The sequence below is a fragment of the Jatropha curcas genome, chromosome 5 (genome assembly GCF_041381405.1).
Source record: "Jatropha curcas cultivar XTBG-Jc1 chromosome 5, XTBG_Jcur_1.0, whole genome shotgun sequence".
In the NCBI taxonomy this organism is placed as follows: Eukaryota; Viridiplantae; Streptophyta; class Magnoliopsida; order Malpighiales; family Euphorbiaceae; genus Jatropha; species Jatropha curcas.
In genome coordinates, this window is record NC_143155.1 from 23,131,574 (window position 1) to 23,151,110 (window position 19,537).

General features: G+C 34.9%; 4 protein-coding genes across 4 annotated transcripts; 3 read left to right on the forward strand and 1 right to left on the reverse strand.

Moving 5' to 3' along the window:
* The first annotated feature begins 574 nt into the window (after positions 1 to 574).
* LOC105630498 (DHHC-type zinc finger family protein) lies at positions 575 to 7,179 on the forward strand. The gene is made up of 9 exons (XM_012212324.4): positions 575 to 1,299; positions 1,411 to 1,524; positions 2,383 to 2,784; positions 3,092 to 3,160; positions 3,246 to 3,317; positions 3,776 to 3,904; positions 3,998 to 4,078; positions 4,296 to 4,484; positions 5,946 to 7,179. Exons 1-9 carry the CDS (start codon positions 1,258 to 1,260, stop codon positions 6,726 to 6,728), a joined length of 1,881 nt encoding a protein of 626 aa, XP_012067714.1. The 5' UTR covers positions 575 to 1,257; the 3' UTR covers positions 6,729 to 7,179.
* Positions 7,180 to 7,512: 333 nt separating this feature from the next.
* Positions 7,513 to 8,839, reverse strand: LOC105630497 (hypothetical protein). Its single transcript, XM_012212323.4, has one exon. It carries the CDS (start codon positions 8,673 to 8,675, stop codon positions 7,644 to 7,646), a length of 1,032 nt encoding a protein of 343 aa, XP_012067713.1. The 5' UTR covers positions 8,676 to 8,839; the 3' UTR covers positions 7,513 to 7,643.
* An 853-nt stretch (positions 8,840 to 9,692) lies between these two features.
* Positions 9,693 to 11,789, forward strand: LOC105630496 (Son of sevenless protein). The gene has a single exon (XM_012212322.4). It carries the CDS (start codon positions 10,125 to 10,127, stop codon positions 11,217 to 11,219), a length of 1,095 nt encoding a protein of 364 aa, XP_012067712.1. The 5' UTR covers positions 9,693 to 10,124; the 3' UTR covers positions 11,220 to 11,789.
* Positions 11,790 to 14,247: 2,458 nt separating this feature from the next.
* Positions 14,248 to 18,102, forward strand: LOC105630495 (Prefoldin chaperone subunit family protein). Its single transcript, XM_012212321.4, has 7 exons — positions 14,248 to 14,759; positions 14,873 to 14,973; positions 15,384 to 15,413; positions 16,045 to 16,146; positions 16,269 to 16,376; positions 17,433 to 17,487; positions 17,886 to 18,102. The coding sequence occupies exons 2-7, from the start codon at positions 14,882 to 14,884 to the stop codon at positions 17,952 to 17,954; spliced, it is 456 nt and encodes a 151-aa protein (XP_012067711.1). The 5' UTR covers positions 14,248 to 14,759; positions 14,873 to 14,881; the 3' UTR covers positions 17,955 to 18,102.
* The last annotated feature ends 1,435 nt before the right edge of the window (positions 18,103 to 19,537 follow it).

The following is a 19,537-nucleotide window of genomic DNA, read 5'->3' on the forward strand; positions in this document are numbered from 1 at the left end:
AATTTATTTTTTTTAAAAGAAAAAAGGAAAGGACATTAAATATTATAGGTACTTGTCTAATTCTCCCAAAGAAGATTCCAGCCAAAAGGCATTTGCCTTATGGTTGATGATAGATACAAGACCTTTAAAGGAGAGAAATTGCCATTGAAGAAGTGGGGTTTAGGTTCAGGGGTTCTCAGTTCTATGTCAATTGAATATATGTTTTTGTAGTTTGAATATGAGAAGATAAATACTTAATTTCTCCCTATTGCTATCTCTGTTCTGTTCTGTTAAACTTAGACGACACTTTTAAAAATCAAAGTAGTATTACTTATTTTATTTCAATTATCTGCATTAAATTTTATCATAATCAAATGAACATCTGTTAAAGGGTTCTTAATTTTTTTTTAGAATTGAAGTAATTGAATAAGCTAAACTGTCAAAATTTAATACAAGGAGGAGTACTTCACTGACATTTAATACAATTTAAGTGAAAATATAGTTGATAAAGGAAAAATAAAAAATAAAAATGGGGAAGAAGGTGGTGGTTTTACTTTTTGAGAATTCAAGTAAGAAGCTTTAAAGGGAGTAGAGAGGTTGGTGGCAATGACAAAAGTGAAACCAATCAACACTGAGGCACTGGCCTGCCTGTGCGACACATGATTTGGCCAGGGAAAAAGGTGACGCTAGAAACAAGAAAAAAGTAAAAGAGAGGTTGCAATGTAATAATAGGCATGAAAAGAAAACCAGACTCCCCTTCCTCTCTCTTTCTCACTCTTACAGTCAGATCTTTGTTTGCCCAAGTAAAAAGCTTTTTGCTTGCATAGAAACAAATAGAAGAAAACCCAAATCCAAAATCAAGCTAACCCCTTTTTTTTGCATTTCTTTTATCCTTCTTCTCCCAGCCTGAGGCTATGATTGAGTGAACCAGACAAAGTTTTCCTCACTGTCCATTTCTCTTCACCAGCCAACACGCCATATCAGGCATAGCTTAACCCATCTGATCCTTTTTGGTGCCTTTTCTCTTTCCCATCTCTCTTTCTTTCTTTCTGATTAGACCCATGAGAATAATGTCTTGGTCGTGTAACCTTTGTTTGGTTTGTAATGCAGTTGAATGGATGGTCTTTTTTTATTTTTTTCTTTTCAAGACAAATGAGGGAAAGTGAAAGAAAATAACTAAAACCTAAGTATTTCTTTTCTGTTCTTCAACTTCTCCTTTTTGTTCTTTTTCCAAACATATATATTTGTCCTGGGTTGTTGCTGCATTTACGCTAAACAATGAGGAAAAATGGATGGCAACTACCTTATCACCCCCTTCAGGTAGTCTTCTTTCATTTATCTTCTTTCCCTTATTTACATAGATATTCTTGTTTTCATTGTCTCTGTTACCTCAAGTTCTGATTTTTGAGTGTTTAAATTTTCCTTGTGAAGGTGGTGGCTGTAGCTGTATTTCTGGCATTGGGGTTTGCTTTTTATGTTTTCTTTGCTCCCTTTGTTGGGAAGAAGATATTTCAATATGTTGTGATGGGAATCTACACTCCTTTGGTAAGCCATTTCACAACTTTCCCTTTAGTTTCTTTACTTGTACTTTAGTAATTTCTCGGTAGGTTCAAGAACTGAGATCTGTGCATCCTGTGCTTCTTGATTCGATTCACTAATATGCCCCCAATTTGTACTTTCTGAGATTTGGTTTTCTTCACCATTTTGTTTGTTGTTTTTATTTTTTGGTACTTAAATTTTTAGATCCTTTCAAGTGTTTGAGCCAGCTGTTATTTTGGTTGATAAGGTCAAATAGATTACTTTCTTTTGGTTAGTGTACCTGCTAATTAATTCTATGCTACATGGATTTAGAATCTGTTACATTAAAGATTAGATTGTCTCACTTGTTTGGAGTAGAGGATATTATCATGGATTTCCCGCTGAATGCTATTAATGCAATATTGGTTTTTGAATTAAGACAGTTTGGAATTTTTGATAAAGCAAATTATTCAGATGATTGCATAATTGCAGCATTTCAAATTCAAGTAGCTTTGGATATCTCTGTTGATTAGATTTTGGTCCAGAAGTTAATGGCCATTGCAATTGACTGCTAATTAGTGTATCCAGTTCTATTATACTGTATTAAATGTCTTTGATGCTTGGTCTTTGTTATATATTTATCATATTTTTCAAATTAATTTCCTTGCCATTGCCAAGTCATTCATCGGACATGAAACTCAATTTCAGCAATCTTGATTTTCTATGGACAAATTCACATATATTTTGCCTTGGTTGCTAGTCTCAAAAGAATATGACCAGTTATAAGTTAGTGAAATATGCAATTTCCCTTGTCAATCTTTGTGTTTACTTTTAGTTGTATTAGAACTCTACTCGGAACTTCAGTAACATCTCTTCTCTTTTCAGATTACATGTGTTTTTGGCCTATATATTTGGTGTGCAGCAGCTGATCCCGCAGATCCAGGAGTTTTTAGGTCCAAAAAGTATCTCAAAATTCCACATGACAAAAAGCATGCCCACCAAAAGGATTCTAAACTTGGTGGGGAGTCAACTTCGTCCATGCATGATGCAAATGCTTCTACTGCCGGGGGTAAATCTTTTGATAAGGGTTCTATAGGTGGAGATTCAACTTTGAAAGATCCAAATACTGATTTTGAGAAGAATTTGACATCACGCTATTCATCTTGCTTCATATGGGCTCTCTTTCCTTGTGCTCTTCTCTGCAATTACTGCAGTTCGAGTGACGAATCTTCATCGCAAGAGATGAGTGAAGATGGCATGTTCTATTGTAGTTTGTGTGAAGTTGAGGTTGGTTAAAGCCTCTGAATTCAGTTTCTTTTTTCTTCTCATTTTCATTTTTTTAATGGTTTGGAGAACATGACTAAGTCGGTAGGTTTTAGAAATGTGACCTGAATATGGTAGCAGTTACAGTTGTTGCAATTTTTAAGTTCTCTCAAGGAGATAACTTTATAGATAAAGCCTTTTATGTGATTTATCTACCAACAAGAGCTATCAAGTTGGCATGCCTCTGGTTTATGTTTTCAAGTTTTATCATCATATCTTTATAATAACAGTTTATAGAAGGTTATGCTTATCAAATTATTATCCTGACCAGGTTTTCAAGTACAGCAAGCACTGCAGAGTTTGTGACAAATGCGTTGATCGTTTCGATCATCATTGCAGGGTACTGAGGATCTTGATTATTGAAAATTTTGACTCTGTTTTAGCTTGTTTTAACATTCATGTATTTTGGTCCCTGATTTTTGCAGTGGCTCAACAATTGTATTGGCAAAAGGAACTACAGAAAGTTTTTCACCCTAATGGTTTCTGCTCTTCTCTTGGTAAGCATAAATCTCCAAACTATGCCTTACCTGGAATCTTCAAATGGTCAAGCCATGGTCATAAACAAAATTACCCCTGCAAATATTGTCATCCTTCCCTGTGCAAGTAACTCAATATCTATTATTATGAAAACCATTCTTTGACCATATATGTAAATTGCCTTGATATCCCACTCAAATATCTCTAGGAAAATCATGATATCAACCCTTTTCCCTAAAACTCATTGCTTGATATGGTGGTCTTCCACTATTCTTTGTACTCAATAGTTTTCCAATAAAATCCCAAGTCCCTGAAATGGTTTTTTTGCATCCTGAGATTGCTGATTTGATTTTCCCAAGTGACACTGGCAGGACTGAAGACCACCCAGAGTAAGACTTTTATTTTCAAGTCATTTTCATTTTAATTGATTATTGACAGGTATATACATGGTTTGTGCACCTTGGGCTTGAGATTGCAGCTTATTCTACAATGGTCTACCGGAATCCTTGTACTTGTATGCTGTTTTCTTGAGCGGAAGCGATTCTCTTCAGACATCTCCTCCAAATTAGGAAGCAGTTTCTCTTTGGTCCCATTTGTTATTGTTGTGGTGAGTATTTATTTATCTAACAATTTAAAGACTTATTTGAATGTATTCAGTATTTCTCTAGAGTAAAGTAATGTAATTTCTATGTACTTACAGGCAGTATGCACCATTTTGGCTATGATTGCCACCCTACCTCTTGCTCAGCTCTTCTTCTTTCATATCCTTCTCATTAAAAAGGTAATGTTGAATAATTTCATCCCACAATGAAAACTTTTTGATTGAAAAAAACTGTATCCTAGTTTCTTGAAGTATGGACTTGCACATAAAATTTTCTTCTGGATAGATGAGTGTTTCTTCTCTTTCTTGTTATCAGTTTTGTAAGTGCTCTTATACATGTGATGTATTTTTTTTATCAAGTTAATATGCCAATGGCTTAATATGGGATTTTTTATAGGGAATAAGCACGTATGATTACATTATAGCTCTAAGGGAGCAGGAGCAAGAGCAACAAGGAGTTGGAGGTCAGCAGAGTCCCCAGATGTCTCCTGCCAGTTCACTTACTGGATTAAGCAGTGCAAGTTCCTTTTCTACTTTCCACCGGGGTGCATGGTGTACGCCACCTCGCCTGTTCCTGGAAGATCAGGTGCTTCTTCACTTAACAATTCTTTTTCTGGTTAAGTTAGCATTATTGCATTTCTGCATACTTGATGAGAAGCAACGTGTTTTTGTATTTTCTCCTATTATGCCTTGGGCATATGTGGGATTTAACTAGGTAACTTCAGTATGTGCAGTTTGGGATGGTTATCAATCTAATCAGTGAACTAGTTGGAACTATGGCGCTAAAAATCAACAAGATTCATTATCCATAGTTCAGCAACGACTATGTTTTTGGTGATCTGGAGGTGCACGTGATCATGTTATTGAGAATCGTAGTGGTTTTTTTTCTTTGTGGAGTTTTGTTGGAGTCACAGCTGTAATGCATCAAGACCAACCTAAAAAAAGAAGGCACTAGTTTGTGTTTTCTTCCTTTTCAGAGCTATGGAAAGCAAAAACTTTTTCTGAAATAAGTGGGAAATTATCATTTTCCTTACGCCTTCTCATGACTTGGAATGGTTCATGGGGTTTTGCTTGTGGATCTTTTAGCATATAAGTGCATTGAAGAGGATATTTAGTCCTGAATCATTTTCTCCATCATAGGTGCAGTGAGATACCATGGCATGGTGAATGCCTATTGTTGGAGCACTATGTCGTAGGCACTATAATTCACTATCTTCAATGGCTGGGAGCGCTGACTGTAACTGAACACTTTATGGTTGCAATGATCATTGAGGAAGTGGTCTATGTTGGACCTAATAGATATATAATTTCAATTTTTCGCTAGTCACAAGAGCCAGTAATTCTAAAAGCATGCTTTGTGTACTTAAAGTGCAAAGAGAGTGCCTAGGGAAAGTGCATTTTTCCTAGACACAGTTTCTGCATAAAGCTTAGCTCTGATATTGAAGTGATAGGTGCCAAGTTAAATACTTAATATTAACCACGAATTAGTCATCCTTGTACACCCTTGATCTGGCAAACTTTTATATACACAAGACTTTCTAATTACTACTTGTATGCCTATGGGTTCTTGAACACCTAAAAGGCTAAAGTACTTTTGCTAGATTTTACTTACATTTTCTAGAGTTATCTGGCTGGAACATTGGAAATTGGATATCATAACCTCGATAGGAACTAGGCTTTTAGCTATGTAATATGATGGTGAATTTTGCACAAGTTGCATATATATTGAATTGTTGATTAATACTACTGTACATAAACTATGGGATTTAGAAAGCGTCTGTAAGATTTACGTGTTTAACCTTCAATTTCACCATATTTTTATCCCCTTTAGCTAATTGGACATTAGATATTCTATTGTATGTTTTTTCATTGTATGCTATGTTTTTTTCTCATGGAAGTAATTTTGCATATGCACACTTTTATTTTTATACATGTTTGTCTTTTCCCCCATGTCTTTTTAAGCAGCTACCTTGGCAGTTCATTAGGATTTGCACTAATAGCAATTCACTGAGATTTTGTCATTTCTATTTCTGTTTTTTGTTTACAGTTTGATGTCGTTCCTCCAGAGACTGCATCTGTCAGTTCATTAGGAAAAAAGACAGTAGCAGAGGAGCAAATCAGGAAAAAGAACCCAGCAGCAATAAAGATTAGTCCATGGACATTGGCCCGGTTAAATGCAGAAGAGGTTTCAAAAGCTGCAGCAGAGGCAAGGAAAAAGTCTCGGATCCTACAGCCTGTGGTGAGACGGGAAGCCCCTTTTGGTCTAGAAGGAGATAGCAGCTTTGGAAGCAGCGGTCGCCGTATGGTCCCCAGGCCAGACAATAATAGAAGGAGAGGTAATAAGAGAGTGCGCCTCCCAGCTGACCTGCCCATAGAGCCCGTAACTAAGGTTTCGGGAATGGCTGCTGAGAAAGGTTTCACTGAGACATCTACTAGTTTGGCCCCTCTTCAGCTTGAGGCAAGAAGTGCTTTCCAAACTAGCCGAGCAATGTCAAGCTCAGTTGGAATTGTTGCTTCTTCTCCAGAAAGCAGTCTAGACTCACCAGATATCCACCCATTCCGAGTTTCTTCATCGGGAGCTGAAGAATCTAGGCGGCTCACAGGTCCATCAGTTGCAGGTACTGCTGCTCACAATGGAATTCCACTATCAAGGTCCACCAGTGATGGATATGAAGCATCTGGTGGTGAAGACAGTGACAGGGTTCCTTCCAGGATTGTTCAAAGGCCGACTAACTGGAGTAACCTCCTCTTCCGACCTGATCAAGATGAGGATGTTTTTAGATTGAAAGCATCATCTTCATCTAGCCAGGCTAACAACAGAAAGCTTTGACTATAAGTCAAATATGATTGAGAAGATTAAGTTCATTTGGATTTCATTGAGGGAAAAGCTCAACATTCATTCATTTTTGGGCCAAAAACATTTCAAGAACTAGTGGACTAACTGGCTAATCAGCTTGCCCATTGCTTTGGCATCTGAGTTTGCAATGTGGAATCAGGCTTCATGGGAAGGACATGACAATGCTGTAAAAAGTTTCAAGTAATTGTTTTTCTGAGCCCCAGACACCCTACGCTTGCATAAGCTTTCGTTGCAGCCTTTGGTCCCTGGCTCTTGCATTAGGGACTCTGCCAAGATGACAAATTTGTTGATGTGTTGTTTATATTATTACTATTCTCAATTGTAATCTCTTTGTTGAGCTTTTGTTAGATATGGATTCTTATGGATGGCTCCTATTGAATATTTTACTTTCATTCCCGAAAAGAACTTGCCCACTTTTGTCCTACGTTGTATTTTCATCATGAGTCGATCTTCAAGTCTTGCAAATTAAAATTAGAATTTGATTACTAATGAGGTGTGTTTCGGTTGCTCTTTTCACTTTTGTGGACAGTAAATCCTCTCAATCACTGCGTATTTATCAATTTGGCGAGTCTAAGTGGAAAGTCGTTCTTTGATGTGCAGTTAAACTCTGTTATTTTTCCATTTGCCTCGTTGGCCTCTGAATGAATCAAAAAATTAGAATTTGGCTGCCAAATTAAAAATCTAAACAATAGTTTTGACACTGAAATGAACCACAAATTGTAGGACATGCACTTGCAATCAAATGAACAATGCTGAGTAATATCAAGAAGTTTCATATTTTTTTGCTTAGCATTCGCAGAACTTATTTTACACATATACACAGAAACAACATATGGGAGACAAAAATAAAGGAAAAATATGAACAACCTAACCTTTGGATTATTTTTTTCAAGTATAAACAACAGAGACAAGATGAGGGACTTTTCCATCATCAAAGGGCAAGCTGACATACTCCCTCGCAAATTCCTCGGCAATCTCCCAAGCAAGCTCCCCATGTATAGCTTTGCAATACATATATAGAACAGTATGTGCTGCTACATTGTAAAGGAGCAAAAGCATAAGCAGAGTTGAAGTTCCCACAATTTGCAGAATAGATCCACAAGTTTTCCATCCTCTGCTAGTGCCAATACCCAGTGTGACTCCTGATACAGAAGTAAGGAATAACAAAATCCCCACCAAAAATCCAAAGAACAATAATAAAGCAAAAGCCACTCCTCTCATTCCCTTTATCAGAAAACTACTCCGCTTCAGTGGTGCAAGGCCCCAACTCGATTCAACAACTGCAATAACAGTTGCTAGAGACCAATTAAGTTGCAAATACACTAAAGTCAATACCAAAACAATTGAAACAATTACAGATAACCCAATAAAATAAGGAGAAGAGAACTGGAGTTCCAATCCCAAAAGCTCAATACCCTTAATCACCAAAAATAAGGAAAACCCAGAAACCAGAGATATCGCAGACACAGCAATTTCGACAAAAAAGACTGTGATTAAAAGAGGAAGGAAAGAAGCGAAAGCTGATTTGATAGCGGATTTAAACTTGACGGGTCTACCATAAAAGCCATGGAGCACGCTGTAGGTGATAGAACCAACAGAAAGAAGAGCGAAAACAGAGACAAAGAGAAAGAAGAGGAGAGAAAGAACTATGTTTTTGGCAATTATAAAATCAGACGGGTCTTGATCAAAGAAGAAAACAGAGCTAGTGAGGAAAATTTTAGAGTTGCTCGTAGAGGATTTTGAAAGAAGGTTTTGAAGAGTCGGGTACACAGTGAGAGAAAAGGAAAGAGGGAGAAGAAAGAGGACAGAGAGAGCGAGAAAATGACGGGAGTGGGCGTTGATGATGCGTTTTGATTCGATTAAGACTGTACAAAGGTCGAGAGTAGGTGGTGCTGCCGCAACCGCCGCCGCTGTTGCCATGGAGGAGTTGGTTGAGAGAAGGTGATCAATTGAGGAGGCTGAGAAAGAAAGAGAGAAGATTCGGAATGAAAAGGCGAATGAGGAGGAAGAAGAAGAAGAAGAGGAAGAAGAAGCAGTTGATGGCGTCACCGCGTCAGTAGTAGATAATGACTTTAGACGGTCTCGACTCTCGAGAGAAATCTATTGGTTGCGAAATTCCGTTTCCTGTTTTTATGATGGGCTTTGTTTTGGGCCTGCAATTCCTTGTTACTATTCTGAATAATTAGGATAATTCTTGTATATACTTGCATGGCCCAATCCATACATCAAGCCATGCTATGTTCGGAAATTGAAAAAATAAAAACATTTCTTTTTAAATTTGTATTTATCGGTTATAAAATTAAAAATTTGCAATATGCTAATGTGAAATATTCCTGTTTTAAAAAATTTCTTCATTCATTTGCAAGTGATAAATGGATTTTTAATAAATTTTAATAAAATTAACTTATTAAGAGTTATTTTTATTATTAAAACTTCTATTAGAAAACTCCAAATATATTAAATAAATAAAAACATCACTTAATATTGTAAGTTTTGGGATTAAAAAATGAAAAATTATAAAAATAAATTACATAATAACTAAAATTAAAACTCAAACGAATCTTTCCTTAGCATATGATAAAATGCAAAATTCTTAAATTCATATTACAAAACACTATATTTGCATTAATATTATATTATATAATTATTGCGTAATTAAAATTAATAAAAGAGAAATATAAAATTCACTTAAAATTATAAGTTTACAACAAAACAACAAAAAATCACAAAATTACATAATAAATAAAATCAAAACCCAAAAAACTGCAATAGTTGAACTTAATATTAGAAAGATAGAAAAGGTAAAAAATAATAAAAAATAATATTCAAGGAAATTACTCCACGTTAGAATAGGAAAACGTTTCCACGCAGTCTACTTTTAAAACTATTTCCAAACAGGGCCTTAAGCAATTAACCTCAAGTAAGTTTTTATTCCTGTCATTTGTTTTGCAAAATCTTTAGTCATTGCCACAAGTGAAACTGTAGCTCAAATTCAATGGCAAATTCTTCAACGCGGACACCGTAAATTATATAAAATCGCCAAATCTCATACAAAAACACCACCAATCTATTCACGCCAAGAATCCACCCACGCTTCACCTTCAAAAACCTCAACAACATAGTACATTTTATTCTCAAATCTTTTGCTTTTCAATTCCAACACCAATCATTTGGTTCCAGTTCTTTTTCTTGAAAACTTGCAGCACCAAACCCATTTTGTCACCAGGTGTTTCTTCTTTTCTTTTCGTTTACTTAATTTTCAGATCTGATTCTATCATTTTGCCTGTTGATGGGCTATCTGCGATTTTCATTTTCAGTTACACAGTTTTAGTTTTAATTCAAATCTGATTTTGCAAAGAAATTGATAAAATGGAAGTGTCTGGTGGGATTTCTCCTGGAGGGAATTTGGATTTGGATTTGGATCGGATACAAAAGGGGGAAACTGAGGATACCCAATTAAAGAATTTTGAGTTGGAATTGGCTGAAAATGATAATAGGCATAATCACCAGTTCCGTTCAATGAATGCATTAGAGATCTTAAGAGAAACGGTGAGGATTCTTCGATTCAATTCCTCTTCATTTATGATTATTGCTGCCTTGCTTATTTGTCCAGTTTCTGCCATTGTTTTATCAAATGTATTTGTTGATCAGTCTGTAGTGAAAAGACTGACTATTAGGCTTATGTTGGTTGCAAAACATAGTGGACTCCCATTGAGGCCTTTTCTCAAACAGTCTAGTTACCGTTTCTCCGAAATGGTTGTTTCTTCAGCAATGTGCTTCCCTTTGTTCTTCACATTGTCTCTGTTATCCAAAGCTGCAGTAGTTTACTCTGTTGATTGCACTTATGCCAAGAAAAAAGTACAGTTTTCCAAGTTTTACGTGATAATGAGAAAAATTTGGAGAAAGGTTGTTTCGACGTACTTGTGGGCTTGTATGATGATAGTTGGTTGTGTTACACTATTCTGTGTTCTTCTCTTAGCTATCTGTAGTTCCCTTTTTGTAATTGGGTTTTTGCCTGAGTTAAATTTGTATGCTGCAATGATGGTGGGGCTAGTGTTCTCTGTGGTTTTTGCCAATGCAATTATTATTTGCAATGTTGGCATCGTGATATCTGTATTGGAGGATGTTTCAGGGCCGCAGGCTTTGCTTCATTCCAGTATTTTGATTAGGGGACAGACGCAAGTTGGTCTCCTTATATATCTCGGGTCGACAATTGGTATGGCTTTTGTGGAAGGGTTGTTTGAGCATAGAGTTAAGACATTGAGTTATGGAGATGGATCTTCAAGGATTTGGGAAGGTCCACTTCTGGTGATTATGTATTCATTTGTGGTGCTTATTGATACGATGATGAGTGCAGTTTTCTACTTCAGTTGTAGATCCTATAGGCTGGAAAACTCTGATGCTGAGTCTCAGTCAATTTTAGAAACAATCACTATTTCTTCTGATTCTATGGATACTCAATGACATGCCCTTGTAAATTGATTATTGTGCTAAAGCTTTCTTGAATTTTTGATGGGATGGGAGCTGCAATGAGAAAGCTGGCATTTGTTGCTAGTTGCATCATCTTACTATTGACGAGCGCATTTATGAAACTCCATTAGCCATTTGCCGTCAGTGGCCTATGGATGTTTATAACATCAGGTTACTATCCGGTCTTTAATGGAAATGCCAAAAAATGCGAAAGGTCATATTTCTAGGATATGCAGAAGAAGAAATGAAAAGGAGAAGATATATGATGTTTGATAGAATTCATTTAAATGGCAGTATTCCTTAAAGGTAAACTTTAAACGTTAAAAGTTACTTTTGTATTGTTATCAAGGGAAGTTCAGTTCCCCCAGCTTTTTATACTTTTGTCCTTTTAATAGCGTCCAATGTCTTTGGAATAATGTAGTAAAAAATAGGTTGTTGGGATGTAAGTAGTGCTAGGCATGATACATTGTATTAAGAGATATCGACAATAAGTCCATAAAAATTCTTTGCATTAATGTGTAAATTGAAATTTGCTTAATTGTATCACCAGATTTACGCTGTCTATCTTGTATTCCAGAAACGGACATGTTATTTTGTCTTGAATGGATATTAAAATTTATCAGATGTGTTATCCCAAGAACATTGTTATTCAGGAATTGTTGGAAATGTACTGTAGATTGAACTCATCTAGTTTTTCAACTGAATAATCATCTAAATTATTAACTTGGAATTTAAATTTCCATTGGTATGCAACCTGGGATTCTTGTTTAATTTGAGATGTAGGTAAGTCTGTGGAAGCATTACTGGTTTTGCAATTTGTCTAGACTTGTAGCGCCCTGGAGCATTGATATGGGCAGGTATAAACCTTTTATACTGACCAGAAATGTATTTGATTATATTGATTCTTGCTGTATTTTCACCTGTGATACATTTTCAAGAAAGCATGTAGGCAAACAGGAGAATGTTCGCTGTTGTGTTTGTGTAGCATCCTCAAAGGCATTCCTTGACAAGAAATGTTTTCAACTCAATAGAAATCAAGTAGTTGTTTATTTTCATTCATGTCTTCTTTCTTTTTCCTCTTCTTGCCGACTTCCAAAAGAACTTTGCATGATCTTTGCTGAAGATAAAGCTGAATGCAGCCAGACAATGCTGTAAGGGTGATGCAACTATCTCCTTCAAGGCAAGGCAAATTTACAACAGAGTCTTGTGACTATTTGTTAGACATTCAATCAGTAGTATTGGGTCTCTGAACTGCAGAAAAAAGTTCAAAATAAAAAAAGAAAATTAACTGGGAAAATTCTCTGGGCAACAGCCTAAATACAAACCCTTTTGTAGTATGATCTGGTTTTAGGTGGCGCTCTTTTGATTTCCATTAGCCAGGAGAAAGCACTCTGAATATATTTATTTCCATAAAACATACAGATATTTGTTTAAACACCACTCTGCAGGTTCAAAAGCAAAGACTATGCTTCTGGCTTGGTAAGAGTGAAGTACCATTAGTCGTTTGTTCTGAAATGTTGGAAGCTATACTGTAATATTGATTTGTTCTTGTTGAGTACAGGTCAGAACACCTCCTTTTTAGTTTGATCAAGGGAGAGCAAGAAGGTCCTGGCTGGATTGTCTTCGTCAATAGTTTTCTGTTTCGTTTCAGTTGCAGTTGCAGGTACTGCGTCCTTCACTTCCCAGGCCCCTTCTGTCATTAATACAGAATTATAGATTTATGCTCTTTGATGTCTTTGATCTTTGCTTTCACTTGCTACTGGTTTAACTCGATTTGGGGATTCGCTGGAGCCCAACTGCCATGACTGATTTCTCTAGTGCTTATGTATTCTGGCAAGTTGCACTGGACAAACACACAGCCATTAGTTTCACATTAAACCATTATTGCTATTGACGTCCGTTCTATCACCAGATGAAATCAATGACACATCAACCGATAGTGTCATTCACTTAAATTTCTTGATTATTTGGTAAGGGGTGAGCACGACAAATTGATGCTATTTGGTTCGGTTTCATTTGATTCTTCAGCAAAATCAGTTTGTTTTGGTTAATTTTGAGTAGTTTTTCTTCATATGAAATCAAATATATTGAAATAACCAAATTACAAAACTGGAAAATCAAACCAAAAGGATTCTATTTCGGTTGGTTTAGTTTGATTTTAGCTAAAAGAAAATAATTTTGAAAGTTATTTTGGTTCAATTTGATTATCTATGAATAAAACTAAAATATTTTAGTTTTATTGATTTGGTTATTCATACATGTAATCTATTCAGTTCGATTATCCAATAATGGGATTTTTTTTTCAATAAACGATTACTATATCTTAATATTCAGTTTTTTTAATTATATTTTAATTTTCAGTTATTTCAATTAAAGTTGGTTGGACTAGAGTGAAATGAACGCTAATTCCTGTAATAATAGATTTAATTATATCTTAATTAAAACTCTCATTCTCTTAACTTCGAAAAATAATTATGCCATCCTTAAGTTTTATATTTTCGTCTCAAAGACAGTGTTTTTAGAAAAAAAAGCACTTTATCATCAATTCAAAAGAATATATTATTCAAAAAAGAAAGCTATCACTGCATCGTAACTTTGTAGTCCGTCGTATTATTTAGATCCATTTAACTTTTTTGAATATGATCATTTAAAGTAAAATATAATATATATACGTGGATATCCAAATAATATCTTATTACCTTTGTTCCAGAAAATTGTTTGTTTTAAAATATGTATTAAATTTATGATTTCAATGAGTAATAAATATTTTTTTTATATATATTTATCTTTGTACACGACCAATAATTATTACTTCAATTTAATAGTTTTTTTTAAAATTAATATTAAATTAAAGATAATCTATTTAATTTATTTAATAATTTAGATAAATTTAAAATTTTTTTTAAAGAAAGTCAAATTTCAACGACAATATTATGGACAGAGATAATAAGTTATACTTTCGCCCAAAAAATAACTATAACATTTTCTGCTATCTGCATTTTATTTGAAAATCTCATAGTTATTTTGGAAACTGAAGGGAGGAAAGCGTGTGTTAGGACATAATTAGGAATCACTTCAAACAACTGTTTGGTCGTGGAACGACGGCGTGCAGAAAGATTTACACAAAAGGAGAGTTTTTTTTTTTTTTTGGGGACAAAAAGAGAGTTTTTCCTTTATTCGCAGACGACGTAAAATTTTTTGCTATTGAAGCTATCTTCGGCCATTCATTTGCCCATTTCCCGCTTAAATCTCATCCCAAAACCCTAAAATCCCAATAAGCAACAATTCGTGACACTATCATCTATCTTCTCGCTTTTCGTCTTCGATTAACTTTTGCCTTTTTTTTTTTTTTTTTTTGGTTTAACGCTCCCGTTTGAACATAAATTCAAGAAGTATTAAAATATTCCTTCATCTTCTTCTCTCTTTTCAACTCTGCTTACGCAGTCTTTCCGTTTACTGGTTATTACAGTTACAGGCTTCTGGTCTTCTCGCTCAGCAGTTTTGCGGTTCTGAGAAAGAACAAAACTGAATTGAGTTAATTTTCGCACCCTTTTTCTTTCCGAGTAATTAGTTTGTTTGTGTAGTTATGATGCTCGAGAAAATGCCTAAGCGAATTGAACATTTTTTTCTCGTCTCTCTTTAATTAGGGACTGATAATGGAAAACTACCGTCAGGAAAAAGTACAGAAGTTTGAGGAATTTGTTGATCGCCGTTTGAAACCGGATCTTGTTCGGGCTATTGCGGAACGGTATAACATTCTCGTTTTCTTGCATTTTTTCGCCTTTTTTTTCCCTTTAAATCTTCTCTAAGCATTTCTACAATTTTAACATCCATCCTATTTTGCATAATTAAAAATGAAGAATATCAGAAAATTGTCTCACTGATTGAGGAAGCATATTTAGTTAGCGTTTTGCAAATTGATTAGCCTAAACTTATTGTATCATTTAACGTTTAGTAGAAAATTCTCCTAGAGTTAGTACAATAGCAATATTGATAAACTTGAGTGAGAATGACCGTCTGAAGAAGCTAAAGAATCTGTATAGCTAGCAGGATCTTATTTGTTTGATTCGTTCGAGAGCTGATGAGTAAGAAAGGGAAATTAAATTTCAATCAAAGGTAATAATACCTCTTGATTGCTTTTATTTTCTTGTTTTGCAGGGATAAAGTCTTTGAACAACAAAAGATTTTGTATCCTTTTCCTATTGATTATTTATGGAGATTAACTAGTGCAATTAGCATTTTCTTTGACTCTTAAATCTTGTCCTTTGCATAAGGGGAGAATTTCATCGTTTGCACAATGTTCCACTTTGAAGAATGCTTCTGATTAACTTTTTTACGGTAAAAGGAATATTCTGATCAATGGCTTTGTTTCATAGCATTTCAATTCCGTTTTGGCATGCTAAAGTTGCTCTTTCTGATCGAAAGGTTGTTGGTTCAAATATTGGAAAATGCTTTTGTGCAATATAGTGGGAAGACATTATAGAATAGAAGATCCTTCCCTAGCTGTCATGAAGCAGGGAGCTTGTGCAATGGGAAAATCCTAATTTGGCATGGGTAAATAAGTTCCTTAAAACCAATGAAAGATACAGAATTTAAGGCACTGACTTTTACGCGGAGAAACTGTGATTTCTTGAATGTTTTTCTTTTTCTTTCTTCATGTCTTCCTTTCTTTTATTTTTCAAATTTTCAGATGTCAGGTATTTTCCTTTCATTTGCTCTTCTTGTGATTTGAACTGAGATACAGCCTATAATTCAAAATTTTGCAAGACACTTGGTAATCCTTCCTTGCATCAGCGTCTACTTGACTTTGTATTTTCAGCTCAGATTTGCGAAACAACATAGAGAATTTGGAGAAAAATAGTGTAACCAGTCTTAGGACATTGGTTAACCTTGGATCTGAAGTATACATGCAAGCAGATGTGTAAGTTCTGTTTCCTTGAAATACTTTATTTTCTTGCACCGTATTAATTGATCACATACCTAGGGTGCAATGTGGGAAGGGTGTTTTTGGATTATGAATATTTTTTCTTTTGTATGTTATAGACCAGATACACAACACATATTTGTGGATATTGGATTAGGATTCCATGTCGAGTTTACTTGGTCTGAAGCATTAAAATACATATCACTAAGAGAGGAGAAGATAGCCAGGTATGCAATTTCTATTTTGGTTAATCAAAATGTTTTTGTGAATTCTTTTTCAACACATGCATCCTCTATGAAGAGGTAGCATATATGTAGACCCAAACAATAGGAACATGACTTGGAGGCATTTTAGATGTTAATAGTTAATACTGAGTACCAAGAATACCTGTATTATATTCACTTGAAATATCTTGTCTATGAGACCATATGTAAAGTCTTCATTACTAACTATTGCGTTTGGTTGGTGCTGTTCATTATGCCAAAAGGTAACTGAAAATGCTTAGAAGTCATGCCAAAACCTCATGTGATTATCTAATTCCGATAAATCCCAAATTTGTATCGTGGTTATATAAGATGACTTGGAAAAAAAAGTTTTGCATGTTGTAAAAGAATAGTTGTTTTGGATAAATGTGTTTTCCAAAAAGGCTAATGGTGATAGCTGAGCAACTGCAGACTCACATTAAATCTACATGCTTGAGAAAGACAACTAGACATAACTCAATGCTAACTAAATGAGAAAGAGAATGAGTAGCCAAGCTTAAGTATAGACACTCTGTGAAAAGGGGGAAGAAAAAGAGAGCAATACAAGTCTCCAGATGTTGCAGGACAACAAGAAGCATCCTAAACTGATGAATCTGCCAGAATATATAACTGGTAGCTAAGATCAAATATAAACTTCAACTTGTGGAAATTGGTGTATTTGGCATTCTTAACACTTACCTCTATGCTGGTTTAACAAAATACTTGCGCTACTCCATTAGTGGTTAATCATTCTCTTTGATTTGGAAGCCTCATTGTCACTTCCAAAAGATGGTTTGTCATGAGAAAATTTTTCTTAATCACAAGAATCATTTAATATCTTTTTCTGAGTATGTATAGTAGGTGTGTGCCTGTGACGCCAAAGGTGACACATATAATTGATTATGTGAACCAAACCTGCATCTTTCCCTTATGTTTCTTCTCTTTATGGTGTATCTTCTGTCTTGACATAATTTGGTTCTTCTTTGGCATTCAAGTTTTTCTATATTTGGACCCTAATAAATCTCCGAATTGCATTTGCAGGCAAATAGAAGAGTACACTCACCAAATTGCATCAATTAAAGCTCAGATAAAGATGGTATATATTTATACTTGGAGTTTTATTTTATTCTTTTTTCCCCCTCTTCACTCTCTTCCTCTCATTCCTGCCATCCACACATGCCAAACTCCCTTCTTTGACAGCATATTTGTGTTTGACATGCCAAATCTACTTTCAGTTCAGTCTGTGTTGTCTTCCTCTAACAAAGAGGGTTGCTTGGTTACTGGGATTCTACTCAGATTAAGGTGTAGGAAACAAAGTTATATTTGCTATACAATTAAAAAAAAAACAACTGAATCAAAGGCATATTTTTTTGGTGAATTTTTCAATATGAAAGCAGATGACAATCCTTAGCTTCTTTCTTCTGACCCATATAAAGAAGCATATGTTGTTACCTTCTGGGATTCTGAGTTATAACAACAATCTATTGCACGCAGGTTTACGAAGGAATTCGAGAGTTACTCCAGTTTCCAGCTGAGAAATCTTTACCGGGACCCACTTTTTAACATTTACAATTTAATTGTATGCTGTAATTCCCTCCCTCGAGTGCAAGGTCTGCATTTCCTGTAGGAAGAGATGGCTGAGAGAGTAAAATCAAAGACTTGATGTAGTAAACAATATAATTGCTTATATGCATCTCTGTTCTCTTTGACATCTGGATAGTCTCAATTTGATTGAATATGGCCTTATGAACACGTAGCGTTCAAATTCTTTCTTTTATCTAACAGCAGGACTAAGCAAAACATCTTTCTCTCGTCCAAACCCATATTTTTTGGGGTGGCAAATATACTGGAGGCCCAAGGTATGAAATTTCATCAAGTTTTGGTTGAGTAGTTAAAATTGTGCGTACCATTTTTAAGGCCCAATTGGAGTTGGTAAAGCTCAATCTATAAGGACAAGTTTTTATTAACAGTCTCAAAAATATTTCTATTTTGCAGCTCAGCCAAGTGGACTGGAGGACACAAAGCTATGCCTAGAGGAGGCAAATATAGCATCTTTGTTGAAGTGAAAGCTCAAAGAAAGGTAATCTAATCATGATGCTCTTTCTACTTCATATTTCCATATATAAATATATTTTCTATTTTAGACGATTCCACCTGAACACTGAACTAATGAAATGAAATTGGGTTTTATTTGTTTTAAAAAAATAGAAAACAATATAATTAAATAAAAAAATAAGGCTCAAGTCACCTGATGTAACTTGGATTGGACAGCACGTAAAACAGATACATTCACACTGATAAATACACCCATGACAAAAGTATGTATCAGCTAGTGGTCCTAATCACAGTATTAGTAGTAGAGTGAGCAGCAGGTCCACCAGAATAATTGTAACCGTCCGATCAAATTTTGAATGAAGAGAAAAGCCTGACTTTGACAAGTATACAACAGGATGGGATTGAGATTTGATAGAATGAAAATTGATGGGACCATTTTGATGCAACAAAATAATCACGTCTTGTTTGATCGGTTATCTTGTTCGGCTATATAAATATTGCATATACGGCTGTCTCCTGATATAACGGGCCATGACAATGGCATAACACTATTCCATCACCGACAGAGGGAATCGACGTTTTATGAACTCACTGATTTCGTTACTCGTTAGGATTCTTTGTACGATGTTTGTGTCAATTCTACAATTCTTTATAAATTGTATTTACCCCCTTTTTTTTTTTGTTTTTATAATATAAATTTATTATTACTAATTACCGTGTGGGTATGGGGGGCTAAGTATATCTACTACCTTGGTTTGGAGATCGAAGGAGTGAATCGTAAAATAATATTTCCTACGAATGTTTAACTAATAACTGATACAACAGTTGAAAGTTATTGCAGACCGTTGACACATCTGAATATTTTTACTGTTGGCCATTAAAAAAGAAAGACAAACAAATAAATAGCCATATCCTTATAGCAATATTTGCATAAATTTAAGGGCAAAAATGAAAGCCAATTACGTCAAAATCATTGTTAGTGAAAATGGCTTCTGTTTTAGTACATTTATATTATACGTGTAAGTACAATTTTATATGAGTTAATTCTTTTAGTAAAATAAAAGCAAAATTATTATTGTAAAAATTGATTA

Excerpts from the sequence above, each read along its gene's own strand:
- LOC105630498 (XM_012212324.4), top strand. The coding sequence starts at position 1,258 with ATGAGGAAAAATGGATGGCAACTACCTTATCACCCCCTTCAG. Across the intron at positions 4,079-4,295 it reads ATATCCTTCTCATTAAAAAG|GGAATAAGCACGTATGATTA; the intron begins GTAATGTTGAAT and ends GATTTTTTATAG. Across the intron at positions 4,485-5,945 it reads GCCTGTTCCTGGAAGATCAG|TTTGATGTCGTTCCTCCAGA; the intron begins GTGCTTCTTCAC and ends TTTTGTTTACAG.
- LOC105630497 (XM_012212323.4), bottom strand. The coding sequence starts at position 8,675 with ATGGCAACAGCGGCGGCGGTTGCGGCAGCACCACCTACTCTCGACCTT.
- LOC105630496 (XM_012212322.4), top strand. The coding sequence starts at position 10,125 with ATGGAAGTGTCTGGTGGGATTTCTCCTGGAGGGAATTTGGATTTGGAT.
- LOC105630495 (XM_012212321.4), top strand. The coding sequence starts at position 14,882 with ATGGAAAACTACCGTCAGGAAAAAGTACAGAAGTTTGAGGAATTTGTT. Across the intron at positions 16,147-16,268 it reads GTATACATGCAAGCAGATGT|ACCAGATACACAACACATAT; the intron begins GTAAGTTCTGTT and ends TGTATGTTATAG. Across the intron at positions 17,488-17,885 it reads TTAAAGCTCAGATAAAGATG|GTTTACGAAGGAATTCGAGA; the intron begins GTATATATTTAT and ends TATTGCACGCAG.